General features: G+C 49.2%; 1 protein-coding gene across 1 annotated transcript in view; it reads right to left on the bottom strand.

Annotated features, from left to right (window-relative positions):
* Positions 1 to 3,427: 3,427 nt before the first annotated feature.
* The window catches only part of SMC1B (structural maintenance of chromosomes 1B), an 87,098-nt gene continuing 79,947 nt past the window's right edge, over positions 3,428 to 10,578 (bottom strand). Inside the window, exons 21-24 of the mRNA XM_006866895.1 lie at positions 9,285 to 9,436; positions 7,306 to 7,375; positions 4,358 to 4,468; positions 3,428 to 3,547 (exon numbers count right to left, since the gene is read on the bottom strand). Coding sequence (XP_006866957.1) covers positions 3,428 to 3,547; positions 4,358 to 4,468; positions 7,306 to 7,375; positions 9,285 to 9,436 — 453 coding nt within the window. The remainder of the gene's footprint in view (positions 3,548 to 4,357; positions 4,469 to 7,305; positions 7,376 to 9,284; positions 9,437 to 10,578) is intronic.

Here is a 10,578-nt window from a genome sequence, read left to right as displayed (position 1 = left end):
ACCAGGGCTCCTACCATAAATGCACACAGGCGCACGCACAGTTTCTGAAGTGGAGATCTGGCTACAAATACTGTTGTTACTAAATTTTTTCATTTTGGTGTTCCTTTCTGTTTAAATAGATGGTGCTGGAGGGTCTTGAAATCTTTAAAACCAATAAAACCTGCAACCTGAAAACCAGCCTTCTGTAACCACCATGCCACATGCAAATGATGAGGAGTGTCTAGAGAATGCCGCCCAGGATCTCAATGCCGAATCGTCATACACCCCAAAAGAGTGTGTGGGGGCTGAGGGTGGGTGAAGGAGCCCCCTCTGTCTTGACTGCTGGGAGGAGGGACACACCCACTTCAGGTAACTGCCAGGACGGATGGAAAGACAGACAACTACCTCAGGGATAGTGACAGCGGTGTCCTGGCGTCCCTCAGACTGTTTACCAAGGTGGTTTTTTTTAATAACATGAGGAGCGTGAAGACTCCTACGTAGCAACACTGGTTGCCAAAGAAAAAACAAGAAAGCAGACGCTTGTATGTTACCATTTTATGGGGAAGCAGCTGTTATTGTAGAAACTTCAGAGGTATGTTCATTATATTGTTAAATTGCAAAGAGCGAGTGATAGCCCTTGAGCAGCTAGTGAGGGGGCTTCTTTGGAATGTTGTCCTTCTAGTCACTTCCATTCTAAAGGCACTGGGTTACGCCAGCCTCTGACATGTGGTCACAAGGAACCTTTCAGGGCTCAGCACAGCACCTACGTGGAGACGAGTTTTCACCTTAGTTCAATTCCAAGCTTCTCAAGTCTGTATTTCTGAGGGAGGGTCCCACCTTTCTGTTCTCAACTCTTCCAAGTCCTCTCCCCTTGACCCCATTAAGGGACTTTGCCCTGAGTGAGGTGGGTGAGACCTGTCCGGGCCTGTGCACGTCACACACCTCCAGGGTCTGCCTGAGCCCAGGATCAGAGCCGCATGGAGAACGATGGCAGGAGATGCCTGAAGTCACAACCCGACTCAGAGGCTCCACCTTTCAATGTGACATTTCTGTGACAATGAAGCACCCCGGGGGTGTACAGTTCAGAACCTGGAAGGTTGGGGTGTATTGTGAACGAGACAAGTCTTTTCATTTCCTTTTGAAGCACGGAAGGCAGCCCTTTATACTGTCGCTCCGGTCATTGCTGAATAAAATGGTAACTTCCACCCAGCGTGCGTCCCTTTGCTTCAGGTCGGAGGTGGCTCAGCAGCATGTGTGGAATGAATGAGGGGGTTTGTCGTGGAAGCTGCTGCTTGGTTAGGACTCCAGAGGACAGCTTGAACTTGATGGTTTTTAAAAAGCCAACACTATTTACAGAGCACCATTGGGGACAGCCAGCCTGACCTGAAAGGGTGACAAGAACAATGGTCAGACATGTGGACACCAGCTGGGGCAGTGAGGCTGGGCCTGCTCGTGATGGAGGACTGTTGGCAGCTGGGGCAGTGGTCCTCCTTGCTGGTCATTAGGGAGCAGCATGCACAAAATGCAGTTGCTTATGTTGTTATATACGTGAGAAAAGGACCACAAGGTGAGGCCCTGTCTGTCCAAGCCAGAACAGTGTTTTTATTCTTTAGGAAGTTGAACACAGGTATCCACAGAATAGTCGTCTTGCTGCCTCTCCAAATCCTAACTAGACACCGCCTGGCCCTTTCAGAAGACCCATCGCTGCCCTCACTAGGTAACACTGATGACTTCTCCCAGCTGCTGCAAGATGCCGAAGACCACCAAGGGTCTCACACACCTTCTCTGTTTCCCACCCCTCCGGCTGGGGTTCTAGTCTCTACAGCCCTTCTCCTTCTCCTAAGCAACTGTCTCCTGATGCTCACTGCCTCCAGCAAATCACCCAGGAGGCTTTCAAGAGCGAGTTGCCTTGGTGTCTGCAGCACTTGTGGCTGAACCACAGAGTGTACAACTCTGTGTGTGTGTGTGAGTGTAAGCGTGCACTTGTGCTGTACTCTCATAGAGCTGACGGGACACTTTAAGGCTCACCGTCATTGAGTGGAAGTGATGAGCGAGGGAGGATGCCCAGGTGAGGGTGGGTCCTCAAGTCCCAGGCAGCACTTACATGGACAGCCGGTGCTGAAGTTGATGCCTTTCAAGCAGAACTTCAAACAGGCCCTCCAGCTTTGGTCATGGCTCTTGAAGTACCACCAGATGCACCCAACAGGGAGGACAGGGTGAGGCCTTGTGGTGCACTGATCTCCTCCCCTCTTAGAACCAGGGCAGTCTTCACGGAGAACCGAAAGAGCAGGGCCCTGCTGGAAGATAGCAGCAGCAAGCACGCCACCTCAAATGCGTCACCCTCCAGTCCTGGCAGTAATCCAGTCTTGGATCAGGTGACTGAAAGGGCTCGAAGCCCTATCCAGGGCTTCCTCCAATGTCTTCCCTGTTCTGGTGCCACACGCTTCACAAATCTGGGTCTGTTCTGTTCCACCGGATTGGCCATGAGTGAACTGGTGTGAAGCCCTGCTTTTGAGAGGGGAGCAGTGGGTGACTTAGATCCTGTGGTGGTGGCACTACACCAGGAAGGCAGGAGGACCAGTGACCTCGGCCTTGGACAGTTTCAGGTTTCTACTCTTGGGCTGCACACTCCTCGAGAGCAGGGCTTACTCTGAGTGTATGTTGTCTGGCTGTTACAGGAAATGATGCTGAGTAGTTGAAAGCAATTCTGTTACTCCTTGACTACTCCTTGTTCAGCTCTGAAGGTGAACAACCTTAAGTAGAAGACCACCAGCATCGGCGTCAAGTTTTTGGGTTCCATTTTGAACTGGAAATAAAGTACGACTGAAAAGTGCAGCGTTCTTTCCTACGCGTAACAGTGTGTTTAATGGAGATGCCAGTTCTTATTTGAGAAAGCCCATTTCTAAATTTCCTCTAACAAAGTATATTTAGAAAAATATGGACTGCATTGGAACAAACCCATTTTAATTTTTACCATTAAAGTTGTTTTTTGTTTCCAAAGTTGTAGATTGAGATGTTTAGAATTTTAATTTTTATTGGAATTTTCAACATGGATAAACAGTTGCTCTGAAATAATTTCCCATAAAACAATGTACTACCCCACTCTATTGTTTAAAAACTAAGAATTTCCCTTAACAGTTACTTAAAGGCGCCGAACTTGGCAAGACTCAGGGGAGAATGAAATGGGAATGGAAATGTTGCTCACTAAATTGTTTCCAGATGGAAATTCAGTTAGGGTACATAGTTAACTCTTTCCTTAAACTCAAAAGTCAACCCTTAACTGGAAATGCCCCTCTGGGGGTAGGGGTGGGGGTGGTAAACACGCCCTCCCTGGAATGAGCTACTCTGCTCAAGCCCTCTGATCTTCCTGAACTGTGTGGACTCTAGCGAGCACTAAACTGAGCTGACTCAACCTGGCACTGCCGGACTGTCTGGAGTGCACGCTGCCTCAACAGGGCGCTCGATCCTTGCGGGACTCTGGGTGCCTGTTGCTGTCTTCCGGGCTGTCAGTGTCTGGGTACTGAGAGAGATCGAGGGTCAGAACCCTGCTGAACATGCAGTCGTCTTCCTAGAAGGAAGAGAAGGCGGAATGTCAGTTTCTAGGCCGTTCTGGGTGTGTACTGACCCAGACAAGAACTTGCATGACCCTGAAAGGTCAGTCATCTGCCTGACTCTAGCCATTTGTGTCACCTGGCACCAGACTGTCCATTCTTCCATAAAGTATGTTTCCGGATAGGGTCCCCTACTATTCTTGGGCACAGGAAGGCAAGACCATTCTTAACTGAGCATCAAGGAACTCTCAGGAATGAAAACCTAGCTCCAAAAACCAAATGACTTTGGATTGGCTGCTGAAGCCTATTAGCTCACACACTATTCTGAACTTAAAAAGCTACCACAGGACTCGGATCATCCAGTAAATGTCTTGGTGCCAAGGTAAGTGGTCCCTTGTCCTACCCCAGGGCATCTGTTTTTGAATGAAATGACCAAACGTTACAGTAACAGTCTAGTCTGTGTGGGAGTTAACATGCACCAATGTTTTACCAAATTCTTATACCTACTGTTTTGCCATGATCAGTTTGCTTGTTTCGTATAAAATACATCTTAAATCTCTGTACTGTTAAGAATAGCCATTACTTTTAAATCTTGAGTAAAAAATTACTTCAGCCATGTATGTTATACAGAAACCAACCCGTGTCTGTAGACTTTGTGTAGAGACTTTTTTTCCAATTAAAATTTTGGGGTAATCTGAAAAATTAGTGGTAAAATATAAGTACCATATCCATGTGTCCTTTCATCCACTGTGATGTGTAGGATTCAGTGTCCTTAATTCTACTCACCATGGGTGCCCGGCACCCCTCTCCCCGCTCCAAGATCTTACCTCTGGGCAGATGCCTACAAGCGCGTCGGCTCTGGAGTAGAACTCCTCTTTCAGGGAGATGACTATCATCTGAAACTGCTCCTGTGTCTGCTCTTTGATGTAACTTGATACCTGGAAAGGAAGAGACAGCACCCTGTCACTGGACAATGGGAATGGCTCAGATTCTAAATAGGAGTTAAGGAAAAATGCAAACCTCTTCACAATCATCATACAAAACAAAGGATATTTCTATAAAAGACAGCTCTCAGTGTGTGGATGCGCCGTCGGCTTTTTTTTTATTGTTATGTTTTACTATGAATTATGTGATAGTTTACATGGGAGAACATAAGCTTTACATTCATCCTGTTGTATATCGTTTTATTGCCATGGTTACAATCCCATCATCAACCTGCCCCCCGTTTCACAGCCCCTCTCTCTTAAGTCCAAAGTCCCCAGCTGCTCCATCTCAACACGTCGTCATCTCTGCCTCCATCTCTGGTGTCACTGTTTCTCTGGGTAGGGTCCAGCACTCTGCTCTTCTCCCTTAATGGTCCCAGGGACCTTCGCTCCTGGACTGCAAAATCAATCACCCCTCCTTTTGCTACAAAACGTCTACCTTTACATTTCCAACCCTCACAATCAGTCCTGATAACAATTATTCACTATTGTATCACAAGAGACCTATCCCCATCTCCTTTCATCAGCCCCACCCAGACAGATTGGATACTACTCAGTGGAGATTCTACCTTCCTCTGCGCCCTTCTGGATCTAGGCTCCCACTTGAAAGCTTATAAACCAGTCACTTCTTGCCTTTGTAGCCCTTCCATTTGGGGTAGCCAATGTCCAAGTTGCCCATCCCTGTCTACTCTGTATGGACGGGGTGGGAATGATCCTCTGTAGAGATTTGTTCCTTCTTTTGAGCTACTGCATCCTTAGGTGTAGGTCAAGTTCATCCAATTGGATCAGTTTACTGTTTTTCTCCTCTCTTGTTCTTCTAGTTGAGCTCTGATCATCCAGTCATTGAAGCCAGGTTAAGTGGGGCCATCGGCTTTTGTGATGTGAGCAGTCACTACCGTGTGAGCTGTCTGTGAGGTGAAGGGCCACTTAGAGAACCCACTTAACCGTTCTGCCAACTCAGCCTGGAGGGGGAACTATGGCAGCCACCGGGTAATCATAATCCCTAATGTAGTCATGGGGTTAAGAAAGGAATGAAGGTGGTGGCTCCTCCAGGAAGTCCCATTCCCAGCAAAGAGGAAAAGAACAAAACTAGCACCGGGCAGATGTGGGTCTGTGAGGAAATGAGTCAGAACTTGGAGAACAGTTGTGAAGGTGGTGGACTCAGACTATCGACAGTCTAACAAGATCTTTGTCTAAGGTGAATCCAGTATTAGGAGCAGGAAAGGCGCCCTCTGGTGGAGACTGATGACACAGAACTCAGACGTCAGGGATTCCAGCATGAGGCAATGGGAGGGGAGACAGGACCGGGAGAGTCCTGGACACTGGAAGGCACAGGCACGAGGAAAGGACGTTAAGATGCAGAGCACACCCGTGGGAGCTGGGCTTCGATGAGACCACCTTGGTTTTCAGGTCTCACGAGCTTCCCGCCCTTGACAGGTGCAATCTTGGCATTTTCTACCCTGGGTTTAGTGGAAATACTTGTGCTTTCCCACTGTGCCAGGTTTCCCAGGTCTTACTGTATGGATGTCAGGGCTAGAGGTAGCTTTGCAGCAGTGGTGGCGCTGCGGGCAGGTGCTCAGGTTCACAGGGGAAATTGAGAATGGGAGTGGGGCTAGCACCTGGGCTGCGTGTCCCACCTGGAGTCCGGAGGAGCCCTGGCCTAGGAGCTACACACTCAAACCCAGGTGGTCTCCTCACCGTGTTCCTCCTCTTTCTCCAGGTTCCCGGGAAATCTGATGGTTTGGGGCTGGTAAATGGAGTCCTGGTGTGGCGCTGTGGGCTAATGCCTCAGACTGCAAAGTCGTTTGAACTGCAAGGTCAGCGGTTCAAGCTCACCAGCTGCTGCTTGGAAACCCTATACAGGGTCGCTATGAGTCAGAATCAACTCAACAGCACTTCACAACAACAACAATAGGCCTGAGAACTTGTTTGTTTTCTACATTGTGTAACTGTGGAGTGGACATATCCAACGGTTACTTGGGTCAGGCATACCCAAATGCCACCAGAAGGTACCTCAAACTGCAGCATCTGCCAGCTCCCAGGCCTTTACTGAAAGGCCCACAGCTAGGGGGGTGGCGCCCCAGCAGGGAGCACGCCTCTCAGGGTGGACTAAGCCCAAAATAAATGCCCTCCAGTGTGACCAACAGCAATGTGGAGCCTGGGGAGTCTCCTCCAGCTCTCGATGAAGGCCCAGCAATGGGTCATGCCCCAAGCCTCTGAAGCTCACGCCTCCCTCCCTGGCAGCATAGGTCCAGTCAGCATTGTCTCTGTCCACTATTCCTGTTTTCACAGGTGACCCAAGAATGTAGCAGAAATTCAACCCACTGACTGTTCAAAATGTAGCTGAGAGCTTGGCTCTTCACAGTGGCTTTGTCCACTCTTCATGGACCCAGAAGTGCCTGTGCAAGAGGCTGTTTCCTTGTCCTAGACACCGAAGACAGTCTCATGCACAATGGCACCAGCTGGCTGCAAAGATCTGGTAGACACAACTGGGGGAGGGACAGAATTTTGAAGTCTAAATCCTGAAGTTTATTGAGATGACTTCATCGAGGAGAGCGCACATGGCTGTGTGGGAGGAGCTCGAGGTGGGAAGCTGTGGTCCCAGTGTGGCCATCTTCTTGGACTCTGTTGATTCCAACAATTCACAGAGGCCCAAACCAACGGAGCTGAGCTGGCCTGCTTCTAGATACTTAACTTGGAGTTAAGAAAAGTTTGGTTTGTAATCAGTTGTTGCTTTCCCTACACTTGTTTGCTTGGCGTACACTGATGGAGTCGAACGGAAGGGTACTTACTTTGCCGATGTTGGTGTTGTCGAGGGCTGCATCCACTTCATCTAACACGAAGAACGGAGCAGGCCGAAAGCTGGAGGAACAGAACAGCTGGTCAGTGATGGCCTCTAGTTGGTTCCTGATGGCCAGGGGAGGGGCAGTGGTATTCAGACCAGAGATCTCTCCTGCTGAGTAGAGCTGCCCCCTCACACTGGACCCAGCGGGCACTTCCAAGGTTGAGCACCCCTTCTTCCTTGAAGTTTCCTTTGACTTCTAGGGTTCCACCCAACTCATACCCTGGCTGCTCCATCAGCCTCTGAGGCAGCTAGCCTCTCACCTGCAGATTTCTGTCTGCAGCGCCCTGGGCTCCAGGTGCAGATTGCTCTTCTAAGTGTCTGCCTTTGCTCTCACCCTCGTCCCCAGGGCACCTCACCTACGCTCCATTCCTGCACCTCATTCACCTTACCCACGCTCCCATCCACATACCTATGTTGTGCCATGGAGTCGGTTTCTATTCACAGCAACCTTGTGTAGCATTTCTGCAGACTGGCTAGTGGATTTGAACCACTGACCTTGTAGTCCAATGCGTCTCCTACAGCACCACTGCAGAACTGATTTCACGTTCCTATCTGTGCACTGAGAGGACCCCATCCTTACTTCTACCCGCGGTTCTGTGCCCTCTCATGAACTCCATGTCCAGCAGCTTACTCAGCAGCCCCTGCTGTGTGTCTAAGCAGCATTTCAAACTCACCCCAGCCACATGGCTCTCCTGCCCTCCAAACCTTTTCCCTCCCTTCATTATCACTCTGGGGGGTTAGGCCCCAGCCCAGGCACCTTCTTCCCTGACTGACCTTGTGTTGCCACTGTTGCCTTGTTCTGGGTTTCCCACCCTGTGCCCACCCTGTTCACCCCTCACACAGCCAGGCTCGTTCTTGCACTTGTCGCTCCCAGACCTACAACCATCCAGATCTGTGCTGGGACGGCATCTTCTCCAGCACGCTGCCCTGGCGTCAGTAAGCATGCAGACGGCCCTGCCGCCCCCTCTCCTGGGCAGGGTTTCTCTCTGGTGCTCGCCCTTCCCTGAGAGTCTCTGTGTTGGAGAGCTCACACACTAGAAAGCTACCTCTATTACCTGTCTTCCTAAAATACAACGGGAATTGCTCTCTGTTTTATCAGAGTTGTGCTTCCAAGGCCTACAGCCGCACCCAGCCCACGGTAAACGTGTGGTGAGTACCTGCTGGACATGGATGGGCGACACTGGGAACAGGCTTCCTCGGCTAGAGGAGTCCTGACTTCCTGGGACTCTCCTTCCCTATGGTGAAGCAGGGCTGGGGGGCCTTCTAGGGTTCCCTTCCTGTCTGTGGTAAGAGGGGCAGTGGCAGCCACCCTGTAGACCCCCATCGAATGCTTTGACTGCCTTTATTTGAGCTAGCCTTCCACTCCCTGATTGATTTGACAAGCAGCAACACTGCTATCATCAGTAGAGTGAAGGAGTTTTAGAAGAACTATTTTGCTTAGCATTCCTTCCTAGCTAGCAGACCTCCAAGTGTGGACCAGCAAAGTCAGACATCATCTTGGTCTGTCTGTCTGGGAAAGGCTGATGTCACAGCTGGCCACTGGAAATCATTCTTGTGTCTCGCTACTGACGACAAAAACAAACTAGAACCTGCCAGAGCCTTGTTGTTAACTGCTGTCCATTTGGTTCTGACTCATAGCATGTAGGGTTCCTGAGGCTGTAAATCTTTGTTAGAGCAGAATGCCTCTTCTTTCTCCCACAGAGTAGGCTGGTGGGCTTGAACTGCTGACTGTAGTTCACAGCCCAGTGCCTGCCCTACTGCGTCACCGAGATGCCTACTACAGCGCCTGACTCCCCTGGCTGCAGGAGAGTGTGTCCCATCTGCTACATGGTCATAGTAACAAGTCTGTAACAAGCTGTGGTGGGGAGGCCCATTCTGTCCCTGCTGCCGGTGCTCCCTCAGAGCCTGCTGTCACCTTGTCCTCACCTGTGCACCGCAAACAGCAAGGCCAGCGCCGCCACACACTTTTCTCCCCCTGACAGGTTGTCCATCGGCATGAAGCGTTTGCCTGGGGCCACACAGCTGTAGCTAATTCCCTCCAAGTACGGCTCTTCTGGATTCTCTGGGCTCAGAAACGCCTGGAATATGACACCAATTTTGCAAGGTCAGAACCATTTGGGTTCCATTTGGGATTGTGGGACTGAAGAGTTAAACTGCAAAATACTCGGCTGGCTGGGAACACGGTGGCTCCAGACAGTAAGCACTGGATTGTCATCCACCAGTCACTCTGTAGGAGAAAGATGAGGCTTTCTGTTCCCTCAAAGACTTAGAGCCTCAGAAGCCCTATAAAGGGTCATTATGACGCCGTGGCACTTAATAACTCAATTGGCTAGGTATTCCTCAATGTGAATGAAAAACAGCAATGCTTATACACAATGCGTTTAGCTTTTCATGTGATCACATGTAAGGGGGGACAAAGAACAAACAATGCATGTAATCCCATGTATGGGGGCAGAAAGAACACTGTATGTGATCACATGTGCAGGGAAACAGGGAAAACACTGCATGTAATCACGTGTACCGGGGGAGGGTGGGTGTGTACAGGGTAAACACACCCACCTGATGGCAGCAGCTTGTGCCAGCATCCCTGTAGATGCAACGACAAGCCTGCCCACTAGGCCAGGCCAGGGGTTGATGGCTTATTACAGAAAATTATTTTCAGGTGACCTTTTTGTGTTTTTTTTTGTTTAATTGAAAAGCACTTTATAAATTTCAAAAATATTTCTGTTGTTGTTAAGTGCTGTTAAGTGCTGTTAAGTCGGTTCCGACTCACAGAGACCCTGTATAGGGGTTCCGAAGAGTAGCTGGTAAGCCTGAACAACCTACCTTGAGGCTGAGTGCTTATCTTAAGGCACCACACCAGGACTCCAACTTTCAAAATTATTGTAGAACAAGATGTACTATTACACTGAAAAGCAGGCCCAGGACACAGCTAATTTATATAAAAGACATAAATATACAAACAATACAAATAATAATTTTATTCTTGGATACTTTACTTTTCTTTCATTTCAGGTTTCCTAAATCACTTTTCATGAGTCCATTAATATTCAAAGGAGAGCTAAATTTGAAGCTTAGCCCTCCAACACTTGTGCCACACTGTATAAACCTCTACTTCTGTCAACCCTTAACATCTACGTCTCGAGATTGTCATGAGTTTCTGTTTCACAAGGGCAACTGCTTCTTATACAGTGGCATCTGCATATCATAAAATACTTAG

This window comes from Chrysochloris asiatica, unplaced genomic scaffold (assembly GCF_000296735.1).
Source record: "Chrysochloris asiatica unplaced genomic scaffold, ChrAsi1.0 scaffold00097, whole genome shotgun sequence".
Classification (NCBI taxonomy): Eukaryota; Metazoa; Chordata; class Mammalia; order Afrosoricida; family Chrysochloridae; genus Chrysochloris; species Chrysochloris asiatica.
The sequence above is the reverse complement of the archived record's forward strand: the minus strand, read 5'-3'. Positions and strand labels throughout refer to the sequence as shown.